Source organism: Scyliorhinus torazame, chromosome 31 (assembly GCF_047496885.1).
Source record: "Scyliorhinus torazame isolate Kashiwa2021f chromosome 31, sScyTor2.1, whole genome shotgun sequence".
NCBI lineage: Eukaryota > Metazoa > Chordata > Chondrichthyes > Carcharhiniformes > Scyliorhinidae > Scyliorhinus > Scyliorhinus torazame.
This window is the reverse complement of record NC_092737.1, coordinates 10,203,043-10,227,856: the sequence shown is the minus strand read 5'-3', so window position 1 is coordinate 10,227,856 and position 24,814 is coordinate 10,203,043. Positions and strand designations below refer to the sequence as shown.

The 24,814-nt window shown below is 49.5% G+C and overlaps 2 protein-coding genes across 2 annotated transcripts in view; one reads left to right on the top strand and one right to left on the bottom strand.

Moving 5' to 3' along the window:
* Positions 1-5,054, top strand: part of LOC140404668 (tumor necrosis factor ligand superfamily member 13-like) — a 29,823-nt gene extending 24,769 nt beyond the window's left edge. Inside the window, exon 6 of the mRNA XM_072493310.1 lies at positions 4,237-5,054. Coding sequence (XP_072349411.1) covers positions 4,237-4,346 — 110 coding nt within the window. The 3' untranslated portion in view covers positions 4,347-5,054. The remainder of the gene's footprint in view (positions 1-4,236) is intronic.
* Positions 5,055-14,425: 9,371 nt separating this feature from the next.
* On the bottom strand, positions 14,426-21,457 carry LOC140404805 (transmembrane protein 217-like). Its single transcript, XM_072493538.1, has 2 exons — positions 21,381-21,457; positions 14,426-15,347 (listed from the first exon to the last, which is right to left on the bottom strand). Exon 2 carries the CDS (start codon positions 15,257-15,259, stop codon positions 14,681-14,683), a length of 579 nt encoding a protein of 192 aa, XP_072349639.1. The 5' UTR covers positions 15,260-15,347; positions 21,381-21,457; the 3' UTR covers positions 14,426-14,680.
* Between the last annotated feature and the right edge of the window lie 3,357 nt (positions 21,458-24,814).

Here is a 24,814-nt window from a genome sequence, read left to right as displayed (position 1 = left end):
GGGAAAATACCCTGATGTCCGAATTGATATCTGTCTTTATCCATCTCCTTCCACCTTCTCCTGTTCCTGTGGATTGTCTAAATCTGTAGATCCATTGTATAAGGGGGCTGGTTTAGCACAGGGCTAAATCGCTGGCTTTTAAAGCAGACCAAGGCAGGCCAACAGCGCGGGTTCAATTCCCGTATCGGCCTCCCCGAACAGGCGCCGGAACGTGGCGACTAGGGGCTTTTCACAGCAACTTCATTTGAAGCCTGCTTGTGACAATAAGCGATTTTCATTTCATTTCATTCATAAGGGAGCTTCAAACTAACATGGGGTGGGAATCAACACTCTGGGGGTTACCACAGATCAGGAATTGAACTGGCCCCAGCCATAATAATACTGCGGCTACCAGAGCAGGTCAGAAGCTGAGAGTCCTGCGGAGAGTAACTCACCTCCTGACCCCCCGCCAAAGCCTGTCCACCATCTACAAGGCACAAGTCAGGAGTGCGATGGAATACTCTCCACTTGCCTGGATGAGCGCAGCTTCCAACAACACTCAAGAAGCTCAACACCATCCAGGACAAAGCAGCCCCGCTTGATTGCTCCCCTTCCACAAACATTCACTCCCTTCACCACCGACGCACAGTGGCAGCCGTGTGTACCGTCTACAAGATGCACTGCAGCAACTCACCAAGGCTACTTAGACAGCATCATCCAAACCCACGACCGCTACCATCTAGAAGGCCAAGGGCAGCAGATACCTGGGAACCCCACCACCTGGAGGTTCCCCTCCAAGTCACTCACCACCCCGACTTGGAAATATATCGGCCGTTCGTTCACTTTCGCTGGGGCAACATCCTGGAACTCCCTCCCTAACAGGACAGTAGGTGTACCTACATCTCAGAACTGCAGCGATTCAAGAAGGCAGCTCACCCACCACCTTCTGAAGGGTAACTAGGGATGGGCAATAAATACTGGGCCTAACCAGCGACGCCCACATCCCGTACGTGATTTTTTTTTAAAATTCCCAGCCGGGCCAGTGACGGGCATTGTGGATGTGATTGCACTGGAGGGGGTGCAGAGGAGATTCACCAGGATGCTGCCTGGGCTGGAGCGTCTCAGCTGTGAAGAGAGGCTGGTTAGGCCGGGGTTGTTTTCCTTGGAGCAGAGAAGGCCGAGGGGGGGGACCTGATCGAGGTGGACAGAATTATGAGGGACGTTGATAGGATAGAAATCTTTCTGCTTGAAGGAGGGGGTGGGGGCGGCGGGAACCCCCCAATCTTTAAAAAGCATTTAGATGAGCACAAAAATTGCCACGGCAAACAAGGCTATGGACCATGTGCTGCAGAATGGGACTAGAATAGATGGGTGCTTGATAGATGGGCTGAAGAGCCTCTTCTGTGCTGTAAAACTCAATGACGCTGTGCTACAATTTGGAGAGTGCTGCCTTTTGGACGCTCTCCAAATTTTGATGGCCCATCCGCGACGATGCCCATCACTGGCTGGGGTGTAGAATCCTGGCCAAGGCGTTAGCAAATTGTCAGTGAGAGAGCAGAGAGCAGGTGGGAATGTCCGTATTGATGGTGTGTGGATTCTCCGATCACAGCTTCTGTCCTCGAGTACGTCCGTGAAGTGTACGTTTAAATTGCGGTCAGTGGCAGCTGTTATAATGAAACATCAATGATTATAAACTTGGAATGCACCAAATTCTACAATAGCAGCAGAAGGGATGGCAACGGGAGAAGGCCATTCAGCGTCCTGAGCCTCCATGAAGATGGTAGCAGATCTTCCACCTACCCTCGGGCCTAGGGGAGGCTGTGGCACAGTGGCATTGTCACTGGACTAGTAAACCAGAGACCCATGCGCTAGGGACCTGGGTTCAAATCTCAACACTGCAGATGGTGAAATTTGAATTTTGGAATTAAAAATCTAATGATGACCATGTTGTAAAAACCCATCGGGTTCACTAATGTCCTTTCGGGAAGGAAATCGGCCGTCCTTACCCGGCCTGGCCTACACGTGACTCCAGGTCCCACAGCAATGTGGTTGACTCTAAACTGCCCACTCAAGGGCAATTAGGGAAGGGCAATAAATGTTACACCCAGCGACGCTCATGTCCCATGAATGAGTATAAACAAAGGCCCTCAGTGTCTAAAATCTATCCATCTCGGCCTTGAACATACTCAATGACAACATCCACTCTCTCCAAACATTCACAACCCCCATCAGTGAAGACATTTTTGTTCACCTCAGATTCCAATTCCAATTATCGTCCGCTTCCGCAGCTAATAATCCCCGGAGCAGGTCGCTAATGTGTCGCCGGAGGCTTATAGCTTGAGGGGCGTTTCTCCTCACCAGGCATGACTGACCAGGAATCTCTCCTGCTCCCTCCGCTAGACATTGATGTGTTTGGAAGGATTTAGCAGATTTACACTCAACCTGTTCGGCCGTGGTACAGACGCACCTTCCTTGGACACCAAGTCCTGGGGTGGGACTCAAACCCGCAGCTTCTGGCTCAGAGGCAGGGGGCGCTAACTCACTGCACCACAAAACCTCCATTCAGTCCAAAATGGCCGACTTTCTTATTCTGAACTGTCACCCCTGGTCCGAGACTCTCCAATTGATTGGCGGGGGGAGGGGAACTTCCAAGGGGGGGTCACAAGTCTCCCCTCCCCGACATAGGATTTTATACATCCACCCGAGAGGGGAGATTAGGCATCGGTTGAACATCGCGATTGAGAAACGCCGCTCCCGCTCGCGCAGCCATCCCTTGGCACTGGACTGAGGGTGTCAGCTTTACGCCATAGATCACATCTAGACCACGGAGATAGAGGGGAACTATTTTCCCTTGTTGGGAAATGTAGGAGTAGGCAACATCGAAATTAGTGTTGAAATCAGGAGTGGAACTGCAGCTAAGGACCTCCACTCCCTTGGGAGACCACCATGAGTGCCGTTCTGTCTGGTCCCCGTATGTGGAGGCCAGTAAAAATGGCGCTCGCCCGAGGACTCCGAGGCGAAGGGGATGAATCCTAAAGCCTCAGGTACCTCGGGAATCTGCACATTCGATACGACTTACTGCCTCACTCTAAACGCAGATTTACTAAAAAGTGATCCCGCCCATTGTGGACGGCATTCGCCTCGCTATGTTTCACGAGATTGTGTTGAATCTCGCGAGGCGTTGCGAGCCGGCTAGATCCAGGGAGGGGGTCTGCCGGATTTCAACGGCCACGCCGCACCGTGGCGAGCTGCTTTCCCGGGGCAGCGTGGTTATAGGATCGCGCCCAGAATGTGGTCACAGATCAGACATGATCTCAAGAACAAGCCCAAAGGGTTATATGGCCTCGTACTGTTTCGTCTTCCCCAGTTCTCCGAATCAAGGCAGATCCCAACCACAGCTCCATAACCTCCACCATGGGTAGGGCAAGGAGGCAGGTCCCAAATCTACCCCCACTTGAACGGGCATTGAACCCCTCGCCATTTGATCCATCCAGCCAACCAGCTCCCCAAGAAGTCCTACACTCGTACATCCGTGGTGTAGCCTGGAGCTATGGATGGCAATGGCAGAGGCTCAACACAGCTGACCAGTAATCTCTCCCACTCTTACCGCCTGCCCGACTATTGAAAATAGTCTATGCCTAAATTCCTCCTTCCAAAGTGCATAAACTCCCACTTTTCCACATTGTATTTCATCTGCCACTTTGTGGCCCACTTTACTAGCTTGTCCAAGTCCTTCTGCAGCCCCCTTGCTTCCTCAATACTACCTGTCCCTCTACAGATCTTTGTATCATCTGCAAACTTAGCAACAGTGCCTTCAGTTCCTTCTTCCAGATCATTAAAGTATATTGTGAAAAGTTGTGGTCCCAGCACCGACCCCTGAGGCTCACCACTAGTCACCGGCTGCCATCCTGAAAAAGACCCCTTTATCCACACTCTCTGCCTTCTGCCAGTCAGCCAATCCTCTATCCATGCCAGGATCTTACCCTGAACACCATGAGCTCTTAACTTATTTAACAGTCTCCTATGTGGCACCTTGTCAAAGGCCTTCTGGAAATCTAAATAAAATCACGTCCACTGGTTCTCTTTTGTCGAACTTCCTTGTTACCTCCTCAAAGAACTCTAACAGATTTGTCAGACACGACCTCCCTTTGACAAAGCCGTGCTGACTCAGTCCTCTTTTACCATGCACTTCCAAGTGCTCCTCGATCTCATCTTTAATAATAGTCTCTAAAATCTTACCATTCTTTCCGTTTGAAGGTATCTACAGGCTTCAGAAAGGAGACATCATAGAAATGGTGATTCCTCGTAATTCTGCCAACATTGTCATGGATAGGGACTCGACGTTCATGGGGCTGATGAAGGTTTGACTGAACATGAAGTTCTCCTGAACATCGTTCCTCGAGCGTCCATTGTCTGTAGCTGGGACTCCGCTGGCTCTTCTAAGGCCCCGTTCCAGGATCTTTCATCTTTATCTTCGAATCTTGAAATTCTCGTCCAAACCACTTTCAACGATCTATGTTCTGGCTTCCTAAGGCCTCCTCACCAAACCCTCACTCTGACTTCATAGTCTTTGTGTCAGGCATGGCTCAATTGCTCCCACTCTCTCTCGCTCTCGGGATTCTGAGTCCACTCCAGCCCAATACAGATGGGAGTGCTGCACTATCTTTTCCTCCTCATTATCCAATCACAAAGCCTGTTTTTACCCTCAGATACCCTTCATTATGAAAAACCACAATTGCCCCCCACCTCTCTCCGCAATTTGTTTAAACCAAAATCCTTATTTTTGTAAAAAGGCCCGGTGATTTATTGCCTGGCTTTGAATACAGCAGCGTTTGAAAGAATTAGTTTTAATTCTTCAATGCAAACCGTCGGATCAGAATCGGGGAGCAGCACAAACTCTTCTCCAGTGAACCTTTCCTCTGTATGTTCTGATATTGTTCCTGCCGACTTTATATGAGCGTTGCTATTTTTGTGAGACCTGGCACAGAACGGCTGTATTTTTATACAGCCGGTATTCCTAGCTGTTGTAGGATGATAAAAATGTTGATGTTTACAATTAAATTGATATCTATATATTAAAAAAATGATAATCTGGCTGTTCTTTCTAGTTCGAGACTGTAGCCTATTGACTTGGGTTGAATGTGCTGGGGTATTTGCGGACCTGGCTCCTCCTGCAGATGTTTTCCGACTCTTTGGCACGGTGGGGAGCTGCCAGCCATGCTGGTGCAGGCGTCGATTTCGTTAATCCCCAAGAAGGATAAAGACCCGGAAGATCTGGGTCGTATAGGCCCATCAGCCTATTAGTGGGTGGCACAGTTGTTAGCACTGCTGCCTCACAGCACCAGGGACCCGGGTTCAATTCCGGCCTCGGGTGTCTGCACGTCCTCCCCGTGTCCGTGTGGGTTTCCTCCGGGTGCTCCGGTTTCCTCCCACAGTCCAAAGATGTGCAGGTTAGGTAGATTGGCCGTGATAAACTGCCCCTTAGTGTCCAAAGGTTGGCTGGGGTTGCTGGAGATTTCATTAGCTGGCGGGTGTAGATGGTCAAGATGAGTGTCCTGCCAAGATGGACATCTACAGATGGCTGGTGACCACAGGGAAAGAGCCAATCGAGGAGATAAAGCACGAGTGGGAGGGTGGTGGGGTTCCCAGGTATCTGCTGCCCTTGTCCTTCTAGATGGTAGTGGTCGTGGGTTTGGAAGGTGCTGTCTAAGGAGCCTTGGTGAGTCACTGCAGTGCATCTTGTAGATGGTACACACGGCTGCACTGTTCGTCAGTGGGGGAGGGAGTGAATGTTTGTGGAAGGGGAGCAATCAAGCGGGGCTGCTTTGTCCTGGATGGTGTCGAGCTTCTTGAGTGTTGTTGGAGCTGCACTCATCCAGGCAAGTGGAGAGCATTCCATCACACTCCTGACTTGTGTTTGTGGATGGTGGACAGGCTTTGGGGGCATCAGGAGGTGAGTTACTCTCCGCAGGATTCCCAGCCTCTGACCTGCCCTGGTAGCCAGTATTAATGTGGCTGGGTCCAGTTCAGTTTCTGATCAATGGTAACCCCCAGGATGTTGATTGTGGGCGATTCAGCGACGGCAATGCCATTGAATGTCGAGGGGCGATGGTTAGATCCTCTCTTGTAGGAAATGGTCATTGCCTGGAACTTGTGTGGCGCGAATGTAACTTGCCACTTGTCAGCCCAAGTGTAGATAATATCCAGTTCTTTCTACATTTGGACACGGACTGCTTCAGTTTCTGAGCCGTCGCGAATGGTGCTGAACATTGTGCAGTCAACAGCAAACATCCCCACTTCTGACCTTATGGTGGAAGGGAAGTCATTGATGAAGCAGCTGAAGATGGTTGGGCCAAGGACACCACCCTGAAGAACTCCTGCAGTGATGTCCTGGAGCTGAGATGATTGACATCCAACCACCACAACCATCATCCTTTGTGCCAGGTATGACTCCAACCAGAGGAGAGTTTCCCCCCTGATTCCCATTGACTCCAGTTTAGCTCGGGCTCCTTGATGCCACACTCGGTCAAATGCTGCCTTGATGTCGAGGGCAGTCACTCTCACCTCACCTCCGCCATTCAGCGGTTTTGTCCATGTGTGAACCAAGGCTGTAATGAGGTCAGGAGCTGAGTGACCCTGGCGGAACCCAAACTGAGCGTCCGTGAGCAGGTTCTTGCTGAGTAAGTGCCCCTTGATAGTACTGTTGATGACTCCTTCCATCACTTTGCTGATGATGGAGAGTAGACTGATAGGGCGGTAATTAGCTGGGTTGGATTTGTCCTGTTTCTTGTGTATGGGACAGACTTGGGCAATTTTCCACATTGCCGGGTAAATGCCAGTGTTGTAGCTGTACTGGAACAGCTTGGCTAGGGGTGCGGCAAGTTCTGGAGCACTAGTCTTCAGTACTATTGCCGGGATCTTGTCAGGGCCCAGAGCCTTTGCAGCATCCAGTGCCTTCAGCCATTTCTTGATATCACGCGGAGTGAATCGTATTGGCTGAAGACTGACGTCTGTGACGCTTGGGACCTCCGGAGGAGACCATCCACTCGGCACTTCTGGCTGAAGATTGTTGCGAATGCCTCAGCCTTGTCTTTTGTACAGATGTGCTGGGCTCCTCCATCATAGAGGATGGGGATATTTGTGGAGCCTCCTCCTCCAGTGGGTTGTCTAATAGTCCACCACGATTCTCGGCTGGATGTGGCAGGACTGCAGAGCTTAGATCTGATGTGTTGGTTGTGGAATTGCTTAGCGCTGTCCATTACTTGCTGCTTATGCTGTTTGACACACAAGTAGTCCTGTGTTGTTCTGTGCCAGGATGAACGTGGTGCATTCAAGGTGGTGCATAGGGCTGACTTGATGTGGGCGCGGATGAGTCGGTTCTTTACAGAGGTCGAGGTCACGTGCGAGTGATGTTGGGGGGGGGGTGCGGCAAATCATGTCGACATGTTTTGGTCATGTCCGCAATTGGGTGGGGTCCTGGGGCTCGATATTCAAAACATTACGGAAGATTGTTGGGGTGGAGAACATAAGAACTAGGAGCAGGAGTAGGCCACCTGGCCCCTCGAGCCTGCTCCGCCATTCAATGAGTTCATGGCTGATCTTTTGTAGACTCAGCTCCACTTTCCGGCCCGAACACCATAACACTCAATCATAACCAGAGGCCAGATCCTCTGGTGCCGGAATTGCCGGAGAAGTTGCAGTGGAGAAGAGTGCCGATGTTGTGGCTTTCGCGGTGCTGATCGCCCGGCAACGAATTCTACTGGACTGGAGGTCGGAGGAGCCACCGAGTGTGTCGGCGTGGTTGGGGGATGTTGCAGAATTCCTCAAGCTGGGGATTAAGTTTGCTCTTCGGGGTGAGATGGAGGTTGTTCGTGACCCTGTTTGAGGACCGTTCATTGCCTGTGGATGGGGAGGGAAGGGGAGTTAAGGGGAGAAAAAGGGGAAGAAAATGTCAAATTATGGGGATTGTTATGTTTCTGATGATTATGGCTTTATGTTCATGTATTGGCTTCAATCAAAATATTTTTTTGAAAAAGAGTCTAGGCGGCTGACACCTTGGTCCCCAAGGAATGATAATTGCCACAGTGCCATGGACTGCTTTCCCCTTAAGAGGGGGAAAGAGGTGATTTAACCTGAGGCTATTCAGCCCCGAGGTTGAGAAGGGGCGAGGTTGAGAAGGCGGGTCCTTCATGAGGCACCTCAGCCGGTATGGGAATCGAACCCACGCTGTCGGCCTCGCTCCGCATCACCAACCAGCTGTCCAGCGAACTGAGCTAAAGCGACCCTGGCGAGAAAGCCCCCTAGCTCGCACGTGCAGGTGGGAAACAGCACCTGCAAAGCAAGGAAGCTCTGGTGTTTGCTCTTCAGGTCGCAGCGACTATTCAGGGATCGCCAAACCGCGTGGGCTTATGCTGTGATTTTGCTACAGGGCAGAGTGAGGAGACAAGCCCCAAGTCTATCTCAGCTAAAACAGGGTTCGACGCCCCCGCCTCCCCAAACCTTGTTCTTGGTGTTATTCTGAATCACGCACTCGCCATTCTAGCCGAGTTCGCTGCCCTGGCAAAGTTATGATAAATGGGTGTGTTTTGCGTCCTGTTCCAAGCAACTCTTTTTAGGAATGATATGTAGGTTCAGGAAAGAAGTGCGAGATTGTCCACAGGGCTGAGGACTTTGGTGATGTGGATAGACTGGAGCATCAGACTCGATCATGGTGAGGTGATTTGATTGAGGCGTTCAAAATCACGAGGGGCCTGGACCGAGTAGCGAGTGCTCCCATTGGGTGGAAGATCAGGAATGAGATGGAGGCAGATTCAATCGTGCCTTTCAAAAGAGAACTGGAATCGTTGTCTGAAGAGAAAATAATTTGTCGGGCTACTGGGAAAAGATGAGGGGATGGACAGGGGTGTAACTAGATGAGTTATGCTTGCGGAGAGCAGGGTCTGGTCAGACACATCAAGCCAAATAGCCTCCTCCCGGTCTCTGTAACCATCCTATGACAGAACATTAATCTTCGTCAGCACGGGTTAGAGTGGAAGCTCGAAGATCAAAAGAAGATTCCCTGTGAATTGATCAACCCATGCAAAGGAGGGCTCATACACAACAGACGTGCATTGGGACAAGGCTAACGTGAACTCTAATTGTGTGAGGTTTCTGACTAATTTGATTTAAGGCCATTTCTTGGGAGTACTCACTACCAGTCACCACCAAGACCCTCAACCCCGCCATCGCAACCTCTTTGTCCCATTTGCTGGTTCTACGAGTTAGCCAGCCAATTAGTCGTCCTTCCTCCACTTTCTCACCTCTATTAAATCTCCCTTTAGCCTTCCCCGTTCCAAGGAGAACAAGGCCAGCTTCTCCACATGACTGAACTCCCTCATCCTTGGTGCCATCCTGTAAATGGGGTTGTGACATCCTTCCTAAAATGTGGTGTCCAAACTTGGACTCTATACGCCCAAATGTACATCACGAAGGTTCAGCATAGCTTGCTTGCTATCGGACCATCTTACACTGTTCATCATCTGCAGATGGGGAGTTTCCAGATGAACTTGGTTGGAGCTCGAGGCATACAAGATGACATTGTGCTACCATTTTGAAGTCACATAATCGAGCCACATTTTCACATTTTAAATGCCAAATTCCTGCCCACATTGACAATGAGGAGCGACTTGTTCTGCTGTAATTGTGCCCTCCCGCCAGTGATGGCACTGTAGGCAGTCCTCACATTGGGCAGAGGTTGGAGATGTGGCGATGGGAATTTACAATTGGAAAAGGTTGACAGGTGCAAATTTTTTTTTTTAACATGATGGATTGGATTTTACATAATTTTACTTCAACGTGTTGAGGTAACAAAGCTACAATCCACATCACTTTTCCTCGCTGCAAAAATAAAGCTAACTACAAAACAAAATTTCAAGTTCAAGTCCCCAATGAGATGAGGTATTATTAAGTGGGTGTGTAGAGGAAGGGGCGAAGATGCCTCGAGTACATTTTGAGACTCTCCTTTCCTTGCTGACCTAGATCAGGAGGAACCACTTCCACTATAATTAAAAACGAAAATATTGGAAAAACTCAGGTCTGGCAGCATCTGTGGAGAAAGAAAACAAAGAGTTTAACGTTTTGAAACTCTCCTTCGGCACTGCCACTGAAGAGTCAGATGGACTTGAAACGTTAATTCTGTTCCTGCAGAGGACGTTTCAGCATTTTCTGTTTTATCCATCATATTTTGCTTTTACCTAACCAGTTCAACTAACCGGGAGCTCATAGAATCACCACAATGCAGAAGGAGGTCATTCGGCCCATCGAGTCTGCACCGACCCTCTGAAAGAGTGGCCTACCTAGGCCCACCTCCCTACCTTAATCCCGTAACCCAGTAACCCCACCTAACCTTTTGGAGACGAAGGGGCAATTTAGCGTGGCCAATCCACCGAACCTGCACATCTTTGGACTGTGGGAGGAAACCGGAGCACCCGGAGGAAACCCACGCAGACCCGGGGAGAACGTGCAGAAACCGCACAGACAGTTGCCCGAGGCTGGAATTGAACCCAGGTCCCTGGCGCTGTGCGGCAGCAGTGCTAACCACTGTGCTGCCATGCCGTCCTAAAGGGCACAGTGTAAAAATTCTCTCTTCCGGGAGTAACATTAGGAAACACTCCTCAACGCAAAATGGTTAAATCTCTTCTGCAAATGGCTATTTATGCTAAATCAATTGTCGCTTTCTTCATTTTAAATCTGAGAGAGCTAATTTCTTGTTGGCCAAAGATATTAAGGGATGTGGGGAAAAGGAGGGTATATGGAGTTAGGTAGTATCCAATTATTTTTTTCCCCAGTTAAGGGGCAATTTAGCGTGGCCAATCTACCTACCCTGCACATCTTTGGGTTGTGGGGGTGAGACCCACGCAAACACGGGGAGAATGTGCAAATTCCACACAGGCAGTGACCCGGGGCCGGGATCGAACCCGGGTCCTCGGCATCATGAGGCAGCAGTGCTAACCACTGCACCACCGTGCTGCCCCTGGTGGGACAGACTTGAGGGGCTGAATGGCCTACTCCTGGGCCTATGTTTTAAGGAAGATGTAAACAGTGTGCAGTGACATTCTCCAATTGATTGTAATAAGGCTGCAGGCAAGGCCTTTGGATTCTTCTTCCGGAATGCACCACGTGATCTGCCTGATCAGAAGACTCACATTCATACATGTTTCTCGTATGTTCCATGTTTCGAGGACCCAGTGGAAGGCCAGAGGTCAAAGATATTAAGGGATGTGGGGAAAAGAAGGGTAAATGGAGTTAGGTAGTATCCAATTATCTTTTTCCCCAATTAAGGGGCAATTTAGCGTGGCCAGTCTACCTACCCTGCACATCTTTGGGTTGTGGGGGTGAGACCCATGCAGACATGGGGAGAATGTGCAAACTCCACACAGGGGAGTGACCCGGGGCAGCTGCAGAAGCTCCCCACCGCCAAGCGCCCAACAATGATAACGTGAATTGCCAATCCTACACCAGACTCTGAGAGGACCCACAGAAGACAATGAAATAATTTATAGCTTGGGTATACTTGCACAACAAGGAGTCTTAACAAAATATTTCTTATAGTCATTTAGTAGCATAACAACTTGAGTCTCGCTGGAAAAAAGACATGTTGAAGCTTTTTGTCTTACACGCATCAGGACATTCGCAAGAATACCAAATGTAAAGCGAACAACAATTTATACTTCATGAGAAGAGAGTGCTGATCAGTTTGCAAGTGGACTCTGATTGGCAGGTCACCTCTACAACTGGAGAGGTTTCCACTGGAGTTTTAGGAGAGTTAGGGGTGACTTATAGAAACATACATAGAAAATAGAAGCAGGAGCCATTCGGCCCTGTGAGCCTGCTTCACCATTCATTATCATGGCTGATCATCAAGTTCAATACCCTGATCCAGCCTTCCCCCCCCCCCCCCCTATATCCCTTGATCCCTTTAACCCCAAGAGCTTTAGCCCCAAGAGCTATATCTAGTTCCTTCTCGAAATTACACGTTTTGGCCTTAACTTGGTCCTGACTTCCACAGATTCACCTCTCTCTGGGTGAAGACATTTCTCCTTGCCTCAGTCTTAAAAGGTTTACCCCTTATCCTCAAACTATGACCCCCTGGTCTGGACTCCCCCACCATTGGGAACATTCTTCGCTATGAAAGCCAACATACCATCTGCCTTCTTGACTGCCTGCTGTTCGTGCACGCTTAGTTTCAACGACTGATGCACGCGGACACCAAGGTCTTGCTGAGTATCCACCTCTCTCAATTTGCACCCATTCAAATAATAATCTTCCTATTTTTGCTACCAAAGCTTGACTGAAGTATATAAGATCCAGAACAGTCTTGACAAGGTCGGTGTGGAAAAGATGCTTCCTCTTGTGGGGGAGTCCCAAAACTAGGGGACACTGTTTTAAAATTAGGGGTCGCCCTTTGAGGTCAGAGATCATAGAATTTACAGTGCAGAAGGAGGCCATTCGGCCCATCGAGTCTGCACCAGCTCTTGGAACGAGCACCCTACTTAAGTCCACGCCTCCACCCTATCCCCGTAACCCAATCACCCTACCTAATCTTTTTGGACACCAAGGGCAATTTATCACGGCCAATCCACCTAACCTACACATCTTTGGACTGTGGGAGGAAACCGGAGCACCCGGAGGAAACCCACGCAGACACAGGGAGAACGTGCAGACCAAGATTATTGGGCGTAGATAGAATTCTAAACACAAGATCAGCCATTAAACGGTGCCAGCAGGCTCGAGGGGACGAATGTTCCAAGTTCCAATGTTCGAAGTATAAATTGTTGTAAATTTGCTATTCTTACGATTGTCCTGAGTGAAAGATCCAGCGATATTTCTGATACATTCATCTAAACAGCCCGCTTTTTCTGACTGGATGTGATTAATAGTTAATTTAACTGCTTAACAAGTCAGCATAAGTGGGTCTTTTTCAGGTGGCAAGATGGGACGAGTGGTGTGGCACAGGGAGCAGTGCCGGGATATCGGCTGTTTACAGTTTATAGAAATGACTTGGATGAAGAGATGGGTGGGATGGTTGCCAAATGTGTTGATTAATAAAGATAGGTGGGAGAGTAAGTGGTGAAGAGGGGATAAGGTGGCGACAAAAATATATGGATAGGCGAAGTGGGTGGACAAAGATCCAGCAAATGGAGTACAATGTGGGAAAATGCGAAATTGTCCATTTGGACAGGGAGAATAAAAGAGAAGCTTATTCTCTAAACGGTGAGAGATTACAGAGGTCGGAGCTGCAGAGGGACAGCAAGTAATCACGAAAGCTAATGTTACGGTTTATTGCCAGGGGATTGAATGCAGAAGGAGGGAGGTTATGCTTCAGTTGCAGAGGACCGCATTCGTGTATAGTATTGGTTACCTTATTTAAGGAAGGATGTAAAGAAGTTTACAGGACTAATGAGCGGGTGTCTTATGAGGAAAAGTTGGACAGGCTGGGCTTGAGTAAGGGGCGACTTGATCGAAACATGTAAGATCTTGAGGAGTATTGACAGGTTGGGCGTGGAGAGGATGTTTCCTCTTGCGGTAGAATCTAGAACGAGGGGGTCACCGTTTAAAAATAAGGGCATCACCCATTTAAAAGGGGGAGTTTTATTCCCCCAGAATTTTTTTCTTTGTAACTCTCTGAGAATGCAGTGGAAACAGTCTTTGCATATTTTGACGGCAGAGGTGGTTAGTTTCTTGGTAAGCAAGGGAGGTGGGGTGAAAGGTTATCGGGGGGGGGGGGGGGGTGTAGATTTGAGGTTACGATTAGATCAGTCAGGGTCTTATTAAATGGCGGAGAAGGCTCGAGGGGCTGGATGGCCTATTCCTGCTCTGTGCTTGTACCTTTGTGGTCCTTCAAAGGTGATCCTCAGTGATTGCACCATCTGCATTGGTACAGTGCGACGTGAAATTAAGAGCTAGGCCGTATTTCTGGAAACACTTCAAAGGACAGTGGAAATCTAGAATTCCTTACCCTATAAAGCTGCTGAGGCTGAAAGTGACTGTGGGTGACAGGAAGGTGGGGGGGGGACACGGACATGGGAGTCAATTGAAAATCTCAAAAGATGAGATTATAGATTTTTGTATTGCAAGGTTACAGGAGCAAGGTGGATCGGCCGTGATCAAATTGAGTGGCAGGACGCGGTCCACGGGGCGAAACAGTGTCCTCCTGTTCCTTTGCTGGCTTCACCAACTGGGCTGAAGTAAAAAGTGGATAAAAAGACAGAACTAGCCAAAATGTTAACTTTTTAATAAGAATTATTAATTGTAACAACTTAATTTTTAAAAGGGATACAATTAGTCTTTAGCATCAACTGGGATTTATATACATTTCATTCGCTAGTGTTTTAAAAAAATCAAAAATATATTGTACCCTTATTGCTTTGGAGTGCTGTAATATATATAATATACATCCATATTTACATATATTTTAACATATTTAATAGGCATTCCAATAATCCACCACAGGTTAAGATCCCGGACTTGGTGACGTTGCAGATTTAACCGTTCTGTGAGGATGCCATCGCATGTTAACTGAAAGGAACGGACCTGGCCTTTGGTGTCTGCGGGCCAGCTGACTGTAGCAAGCCCAGTGTAACTTTCAGGAACATTCCTTTGCCAAAGGACGGACACCACCTGACAAAAGCAGTACGGCGTGTGGGGTGGGGAGGGTGCACCGTTACACACCCAGCTCCTTGACCTTTGCAAACTTGAGTTTTGGTGGGGTCTTCCGCTTGTTTTTCGAGGAATCGTCCGTGTTCCTGCTGATTTTGTACAATTCGATTGCGTACGCAGTCACAAACAGCATCCAAAAAATGTGTGAAAGCAACCGCATGGTGAGCCCAAACCATTCCAGTGCTTTCACACTACTCGGAAGCCCACTATTCCCAGGCATTAAGATACTCAGGAAGCAAATCTTTGAAATCTCATATAAGAATATCCAAGTGATATAGCCTGCTACTCCCCAGAATAGCTCCTTCCAGATAAACAGGAACAAGAGAATAACTGCAATAATAGTCAGACAGGTAAAGGTAATTGTTCCAATGCAGAATGCGAAAAGATTGGAATAGTCATTATCCGTGGACCGAAAATGAGCCTTCAAGTAACGAAAATGGCCAGCTTCGAAGATGAGTTGCATGATGGACACCATCAACATGAACAGACCGGCCACAATAGTTCCTTCTTTGGCGTTCAACCCACACACATCTCCGGATAACAGTTTTTTCAATCTGGAGCAGAGGCTACGAATGTTCAGCATTTCGTTTCTTGGTGCTGTACATCCTTCTGAAAGTTGAGGGGCTCCTTTCGCTCAGCACATTGGAACGCGAGGCAGGACAAATAGTTCACTGCAACAGATTTGACAACAAAAAATTGGTACAATCGTGAGTTCCTCTGAATAATAATAATTGCTTATTGTCACAAGTAGGCTTCAATGAAGTTACTGTGAAAAGCCCCTAGTCGCCACATTCCGGCGCCTGTTCGGGGAGGCTGGTACGGGAATTGAACCTGCACTGCTGGCATTGTTCTGCATTACAAACCAGCTGTTTAGCCTACTGTGCTAAACCAGCCCCTTCCCTGGTTTCTCTCAACCCAGAACAAATTCTAATTTGGTGCAAACTCTGCAACCACCCCCGCACTTTTTAATTGCTCCCCCTTCAACACCTTGCCATCAAAACTGACTCACTTTGCTTGAAATAGTTGTTTAATTTATTGGAAGTGCATAATAATAATCATAATCTTTATTGTCACAAGTCGGCTTATATTAACACTGCAATGGAGTTACTGTGAAAATCCCCTAGTCGCCACATTCCGGCGCTTGTCCGGGTACACAGAGGGAGAATTCAGAATGTCCAAATTACCTTACAGCACATCTTTTGGGACCTATGGGAGGAAACTGGAGCACCCGGGGAGAACATGCAGACTTCACTGATGCGACCATCAATTCACACGAGACGAAGAGTTGAGTGAACAGTGGTTTTAATCAGCTAGATCTGTGCCTGCCTGCGACTATTCTGTACTGAGTGCCGCCTACAGGTTGCCGATCTATATACCTCCCCCGAGGGGGCGGAGCCATAGACGGAGCCCACAAGGGCATCAACATAATACAATACAATGTAATGCAATACAATGGTGAATGGTAGCAGTAATACATTCACCACATTCACACAGACAGTGACCCAAGCCGGGAAACAAACCCGGGACCCTGGCGCTGTGAAGCAACAGTACTAACCACTGTGCTACAGGGCCACCATTTTCCATCAAATGGAATATTCAAGCGACGTGCCCGATGGGACCCTCCGTGCACAGTCATTTGGCCATTGGTGGAACCAGGAAGGACTGTAAGAGCTGGGGCTTTTTTCTCTTCCAATGGTAGGAGCTAAAGCCAAATGGCATTGACGTGGTTAAGGAGAATCGGGATGAGTATGTGAAGGAGAAAGGAACAGAAGGACATGTCGAGAGGGCGAGGTTTGTGTGGAGGGTGAAGACCAGCACAGACTAATTGGGCCGAATGACCTGTCTGTGTCGAAATTCTCCTTGCAGCAAGCAGCCTCAAGCCGAGGGGAAGCAAAATACAGGAAAAACAAAAACTTGATATCAGCTTTTAGTCAAGGAAAAGATCTTTTGAGGGCATCTTTTCTGTTTCACATAAAACACCCAGTGAACATAGCAGGGCTGCAACTCAAAACGTACTTGTCTGGGGAGTTACAAACTTAATAAATAAGTCAACCATGATGGTCCAGTAAATCTACAAAAAAGGGTCCGGTATCTCCCAAATTATGAATACTTCAGCTAGACCCAAAAACATGTCACATGTCCCTCAAAACTCGATATCCCCAAAATAAATAACAACCGCAGACCCCACATGTTTACAGCTGATCCGGGATCTTCTAAGCCAATATCCAAACACCTCAAAGCATCCAGTATCCTTCAAACTTGTAATACTCCAGATATGATTCTAATTACAAATAACCCAAATATTCTCGAAATTAATGCCAGTCCAGACATCGCAAAGAAAAACATAACGGTATCATGTCTATATAGGTCTACAAAATTATGAGGGGCATGGACAGAGTGGTAGTAGGTCTACAAAATTATGAGGGGCATAGACAGAGTGGATAGTCAGAGGCTTTTACCCAGGGTAGAGGGGCCAATTACTCGGGGGCATAGGTTTAGAGGAGATGTACGAGGCAAGTTTTTTTACACAGAATCAGGGTAGTGGGTGCCTGGAACTCGCTGCCGGAGGAGGTGGTGGAAGCAGGGACGATAGTGACATTTAATGGGTATCTTGACAAATACATGAATAGGATGGGAACAGAGGGATACGGACCCAGGAGTGTAGAAGATTTTAGTTTAGTTGGGCAGCATGGTCGGCATGGGCTTGGAGGGCCTGTTCCTGTGCTGTACTTTTCTTTGTTCTTTGTGTATTCCCCAAATAACAATGCTCCATGCATCTTCCAAATTACTGAATACAGATATCCTGAAAAGGTCTCATCTCTCAAAAACCTCTGATATTTCTAAATACACCAGATAATCCCCCAAAGAATCAAATCGTCCAGAGATCCCCCAAACTGTTCAGAGACCAGAAATCCTCGCAGTTGGAGTCCAGATACTCCCTTAAACATCTGAAGCTTTCCCCAAAGGTTAAATGGCCTAGAACTTGAATCGCACGCGGTGTGAATACATCGTCATCATGCCAACTGAGACTCCTGCAGGTCGAACTTAAGGTTTGTGATATCAGGAGGGCAGGTTGCAACCTAAAGGCAACCGGAGCCTCTTCGAGTGAAAGGGTGGTGGAGGGGGCAGGGGCGGAGGGGGTGCATTTTCTCTGCAACACTTCTTCTGGAAGTAACTATGAAGGAAAAGGAGGGAGCAATTGCAGACATGGTTTACAGATGCCTGCACAGCAACTCTTCAAGCCTCCTTCGACAGCACCTTCCAACCTCGCAACCTCTACATCTAGAACAAGGACAGCAAACACATGGGGAACACCATCAAGTTCCCCTCCAAGCCATACACCATCCTGACTTAGAAATATATCGGCCGTTCCTTCACCGTCGCTGGGTCAGAATTCTGGAACCCTCTCCCTAACGGCACAGTGGGTGGACTGCAGCGGGTTCAAGAAGGCAGCTCACCCACCACCTTCTCGAGGGGCAATTAGAGACGGCAACAAATGCTGGCCTGGCCAGCGATGCACACATCCTGTGAAATAATAGATTTTAAAAAGGCCTTTGGTGCAGGCAGTGCAGAGGAGGATCATCCTCTTCCTTAATGAGGAGGACGCAATGGGGAATTGCCCACAATATCATTGCCACAATGCAGGTAGATGTTCGTTGATTTGAGCTGTGAGGACGCCAGGGCTAGATTTCCTCATCATGGCAGCTCCAATTAATTGCTACACTCCCATCCCTGGATATTCTGCCACCTGTGCCCATTTTACCAATAAAGGGAGGGGGAGGCTCCATGAACATCCTCTTTCTCAATGATGGCAGGACCCAGCACATCAGTGCAAGAGGCACGGCTAAAGCATTTTGCAACACATCTTCAGCCAGAAGTGGATGACCCATCTCGGCCTCTGCCTGTCAATGCCACCATCACAGAAACCAGGCTTTGCTTAATTCAATGTACTCCATTTGAGAGCAAGGAATGGCTGGGTGCACAGAAGTTAATGGGAACTGGGGAAACTCTCATATCTAACGCAAAGGAAGATGGCTGTGAGTATTGGAACCCAATCATCTTGGCCCCAAGGCATTACTGCAGGAGTTCCTCAGGCCCAACTATCTTCAGCTGCTTCATCAATGACCTTCCCTCCATCATAAGGTCAGAAGTGGGGATGTTCACTGATGATTGCACAATGTTCAGCACCATTCGCGACTCTTCCGATACCGAAGCAGTCCGTGTCCAAGTGCAGCAATACTTGGACAACATTCAGGCTTGGGCTGGTAAGGAGCAAGTAGCATGTGTGGCGCACAAGTGCCAGGAAATGACTATCAAGAGACCATCTCCCCATGATAATTGCTGAATTCCCCACTGTCTACAAAATTATGAGAGGTATGGACAGGGTGGATAGCAACAAGCTTTTTCCAAGAGTGGGGGTGTCAATTACAAGGGGTCACGATTTCAAGGTGAGAAGGGGAAAGTTTAAGGGAGATGTGCGTGGAAAGTTTTTTACGCAGAGGGTGGTGGGGGCCTGGAACGCTTTGCCAGCGGAGGTGGTAGAGGCGGGCACAATAGCATAATTTAAGATGCATCTAGACAGATATATGAATGGGCGGGGAACAAAGGGAAGTAGATCCTTGGGGAATAGATGACAGGTTTAGATAAAGGATCTGGATCAGCGCAGGCTGGGAGGGCCGAAGGGCCTGTTCCTGTGCTGTAATTTTCTTTGTTCTTTGTTATCGTTGTCCAGAAACTCAGCTGGACCAGCCACATAAATACTGTGGCTTTAATAGGTCAGATGCTGGGAGCTCTGGTGGGTACCTCACCTCCTGGCTCCCCAAAGCCTGTCCACCACAAGGCACAAGTCAGGAATGTGATGGAATATTCTCTACTTGCCTCCAAAAACACGCAAGAAGCTCAATATCATCCAGGACAAAGCAGCCCCTCTTGATAGCACCTCTTCCACAAACATTTACTCTCGCTACCACCGAAGCACAGTGACAAGTGTGTACCATCTACAGGGTGTACTGCGGCAACTCGCCAAGGATCCTTCAACAGCACCTTCCAAACCTGTGGACATACCTATAGGACAAAGGCAGCAAATGCATGGGAACACCATCACCTTGCAAGTGCCTCTCCAAGTCACACACCACCTTCACCTGAGGGTATATCGCCATTTCTTCACTGTCGCTGGTTCAAAATCCTGGAACTCCCTCCGAGCAGCACGGTGGGTTTATCTCCACCACAGGGACTGCAGGGCCTGCCAACACCTCCCCAAGGGCAATTAGAGATTCCACCCGGCCTCAGCTCATCCGCAGGTGCCACAACCACCTGAACGCAAACCACCAATAACATAGACCAACTGTCCTCAAGTTGTCATTGGTCCACCTGGGTCCTAACATAAATGGGTCCATCTCTATTCAAACCATATTGTTTTACCAATCCACCTTTATCTAAACGAGAATTGGTCCATCTGACCCTAGTCTACCTGTACCTGAGCCACCATTGGGCCACCTGTCCCCAATCCACCTGTACCTGGGCCACCATTGGTCCAACTGTCTCCAGTCCACCTGTACCGGGCCACCATTGGTCCATCTGACCCTAGTCTACCTGTACCTGAGCCACCATTGGTCCAACTGTCTCCAGTCCACCTGTACCGGGCCATCATTGGTCCACCTCTCTCCAGTCCACCTGTACCTGGGCCACCATTGGGCCACCTGTCCCCAGTCCACCTGCACCTGGGCCTCCATTGGTCCACCTGTCCCCAGTCCACCTGTCCCTGGGCCACCATTGGCCCACCTGTCCCCAGTCCACCTGTACCTGGGCCACCATTGGTCCACCTCTCCCCAGTCCACCTGTACATGGGCCACCATTGGTCCACCTGTCCCCAGTCCACCTGCATCTGGGCCATCATTGGTCCACCTGTCTCCAATCCACCTCTACCTGGGCCATCATTGGTCCACCTGTCCCCTGTCCACCTGTACCTGGGCCACCATTGGTCCACCTGTCCCCAGTCCACCTGTACCTGGGCCACCATTGGGCCACCTGTCCCCAGTCCACCTGCACCTGGGCCTCCATTGGTCCACCTGTCCCCAGTCCACCTGTACCTGGGCCACCATTGGCCCACCTGTCCCCAGTCCACCTGTACCTGGGCCACCATTGGTCCACCTCTCCCCAGTCCACCTGTACATGGGCCACCATTGGTCCACCTGTCCCCAGTCCACCTGCATCTGGGCCATCATTGGTCCACCTGTCTCCAATCCTCCACTTCTACCTGGGCCATCATTGGTCCACCTGTCCCCTGTCCACCTGTACCTGGGCCACCATTGGTCCACCTGTCCCTAGTCCACCTGTACCTGGGCAACCATTGGTTCACCTGTCCTCAGTCCACCTGTATCTGGGCCATCATTGGTCCACCTCTCTCCAATCCACCTCTAGCTGGGCCATCATTGGTCCACCTGTCCCCTGTCTACCTGTACCTGGGCCACCATTGGTCCACCTGTCCTCAGTCCACCTGCACCTGGGCCACCATTGGTCCACCTGTCCTCAGTCCACCTGCACCTGGGCCACCATTGGTCCACCTGTCCTCAGTCCACCTGTCCCCAGTACTGGGCCACCTATACCTGGGCTACCATTGGTCCACCTCTCCCCAGTCCACCTATACCTGGGCTACCATTCGTCCACCTGTCCCCAGTCCACCCGTATAAATGTGCTGGGCCTACCAATTGTCGCCAGCCGCCGGACCCGCCCTTGCGTTTCGGGGCCTTCCGCCATTCGCAGCCGTGTCCGCGGCCCAAAGACAACACGTACCCACCAGCCCGGTTACCATGGCAGCGGCCCCGGCACTGTGACGTGTTTTGAATTTCCCGCGCCGTCACCCAACCGCCCCCGACCCGGCCCACGTGATCTTCCCGCGCACCCAACCGCACGCCCCGCCACGTCTGCGCCTGCGCGGCGAGGGAGACCCCCGGGCCGCGGCGCGCCTGCGCGGAGAGGGTGGCGCGGCGCGCCTGCGCGGGGAGGGAGTTGCCCACAAAATAGTCTCGCCATGTGCTCGGTGTTGTCCCAAGAGAAGGTCTTGGCCCTTCCCTCTCTGTATCCAAATTTACACCATTTTGGTTTAATGTATTGTTTCACCGGTCCTTTTATTTTTACTAAATTCATTCTTGGGGTGCGGCTAAAGGCAGCATTTGCTTGCCGTCGGGGAGGGAGCTCCAGGATCTGGGCCCTGGGGCGGTATACCCTCTGTAAATACTGTACCCCCATTAAATAAGGAGGTGTGTTGTTGGGGCGCCTTTTGGCTCAGACCGAGAGTGGCTATTCAGTCCCGGTGAGCCTGCTCTGTCATTCCATAAGATGTCTTACAACACCAGGTTAAAGTCCAACAGGTTATTTCGATATCACTAGCCTTCGGAGCGCTGCTCCTTCCTCAGGTGAATGAAGAGGTATGTTCCAGAAACATATATATAGACAGGTTTAAAGATGCCAGAAAATGCTTGGAATACGAGCATTAGCAGGTGATTAAATCTTTACAGATCCAGAGATGGGGTAACCCCAGGTTAAAGAGGTGTGAATTGTCTCAGGCCAGGACAGTTGGTAGCAACATCGCGCGATGTCCGTGTTCTGAAGACAGCAAACTACCCAGCCTTCTGAACAGTGACCACGATACCACACAACCCTGCCATGGCAATCTCTGCAAGACGTGCCAGATCATCGACATGGATACCACCATTACACGTGAGAACACCACCCACCAGGTACGCGGTGCATACTCGTGCGACTTGGCCAACGTTGTCTCCCTCATACGCTGCAGGAAAGGATGTCGTACATTGGCGAGACCATGCAGACGCTGCGACAACGAATGAACGGACAGCGCGCGACAATCACCAGGCAGGAATGTTCCCTTCCAGTCGGGGAACACTTCAGCAGTCCAGGGCATTCAGCCTCTGACCTCCGGGTAAGCGTTCTCCAAGGCGGCCTTCAGGACGCGCGGCAGCGCAGAATCGCCGAGCAGAAACTTATAGCCAAGTTCCGCACACATGAGTGCGGCCTCAACCGGGACCTGGGATTCATGTCGCATTACATTCATCCCCCACCATCTGGCCTGCGAAATCCTACCAACTGTCCTGGATTCTTACTGTGCTCACCCCAGTCCAACGCCGGCATCTCCACATCATGGATTCCATAAGACATGAGAGCAGAATTAAGCTACTCGGCCCATTGAGTCTGCTCCACCATTCGATCATGGCTGATACGTTTCTCATCCCCATTCAGCCACAATCTCATTGAATAGCGGAGCAGGCTCAAAGGGCCAGGTGGCCTACTCCTGCTCCTAGTCCTTATGTTCTCCTGCCTTGTCCCCGTAACCCCTGATCCCCTTATTGATCAAGAACCTAGCTATAAGGGCAGCATGGTGGTGCAGTGGTTAGCACTGCTGCCTCACGGCACCGAGGTCCCAGGTTCGGTCCCAACCCTGGTCACTGTCCGTGTGGAGTTTGCACATTCTCCCCGTGTCTGCGTGGGTTTCGCCCCCACAACCCAAAGATGTGCAGGGTAGGTGGATTGGCCACACTAAATTGCCCCTTAATTGGAAAAAATGAATTGGGTATTCTAAATTTATTTTAAAAAAGGAACCTAGCTATCTCCGTCTTAAAGACACTCAGTGACATTCAATAAAGATCGTAGCTGACCCGATTGCGTCCTTGCCTCTATTTTCCTGGCTGCCCATTATCCTTGACCCCCCCCCCCTTAGATGCAGCGATGCACACTTTTAAAATTCACTCATGACATGTGGTTGCTGGCTGGGCTGGCATTTATTTGTACACTGAAGAAGAGGTGGTATGTCTCATGTCGATGTGCCCCCCCTCCCCCAGAAACTTCCGTCGACCATCCCCTCTCTCCGCAGCCGATGGAAGTGCTGAGCTTGCAGTAGTGGTCACTTGCAGCGCCAATTCAGGCGCCGCATGCTCCCGCGACCAGTCACATGATAATAACCAGATGTCCTCCTTGAGCCATAAGGCTGGTTTGAGACCTCTGCTCTTCAGACTGTGACTTCTCGTTCACCACAATCTCACCCGTTCTCTTGCTCCATCTGCAGTAGCTTCGGACTTGCTCTGGGTCTCATGGTGGGGAAAACTCTACAGCCCCAACTCTATAAAAAGCTGCCTCAAAAGCTACCGCTAAAGCAAAAAAGATATTAATGAAACGATGGAACGTGGAAAAGAGCGATCAAAGTAATAGTGTAATTGAGTACGAGGTGGTATCATTCGGTGAACATAAACTTGCTCTGAATGGGGGGAAATGTTGGACGAGGTGAAAGACCAGAGGATTTTGCGGTTGCATGTTCACAGGACAGTAGAAACAGTGTCTCAAGAATAAGGGCGTAAAAACCTGGAGGGTTCAATGCAAGGGGACTATATTTTCTAAACTGAATCAGAAGCCCTAGACACCCATCCAGAACATCCGTGGTCTCTGAGCCCGCTCCGAGTTGGCTGCTTGGACATCTAGGCCCCAACCCTGGTTCATTAGTCCGGTTACCAACAGCCCCTATTCTTTGGACTCATGATTTACACTCGTCAACCAAATTTTGCAAGAAAACTGTGTGATCCAGTAAAAAACACTAGTTCAGACTCGAGGGGCAGAATGGCCTCCTGTTTTGTAAAAGTTCTGCGATCCGGGGGTTAACGTGGGGGACACTGAGGAGTTTGATGGGTGGTGTGTGGAAAGTAGAATATTTTACACCCTGTTGCTGGGTAGATTTCCAATTGTCACTCCCTGTTGCTGGGTAGATATTCCCTGTCACTCCATGTAACTGTAGAGTATTCCTTGTGACTCCCGGTTGCTGGGTAGATTTTCCTTGTCACTCCATATTACCCTGTAGTGTTTTCCTCGTCACTCCCTGTTGCTAGGTAAATTTTCCCTGTCACTCCCTGTTGTTGGGTAGATTTGCCGGTCGTTACTCTGTAGAATTTTCCTTTTAACTCCCTGTTGCTGGGTAGATTTTCCCTGTCACTCCATGTTACGCTGTAGAGTTTTCCTTGTCACTCCCTGTTGTTGGGTAATGTTAAATTGTCACTCCCTGTTGCTGGGTAGATTTCCCCTGTCACTCCATGTTACCCTTTTGGATTTTCCTTTTAACTCACTGTTGCTGGGTAGA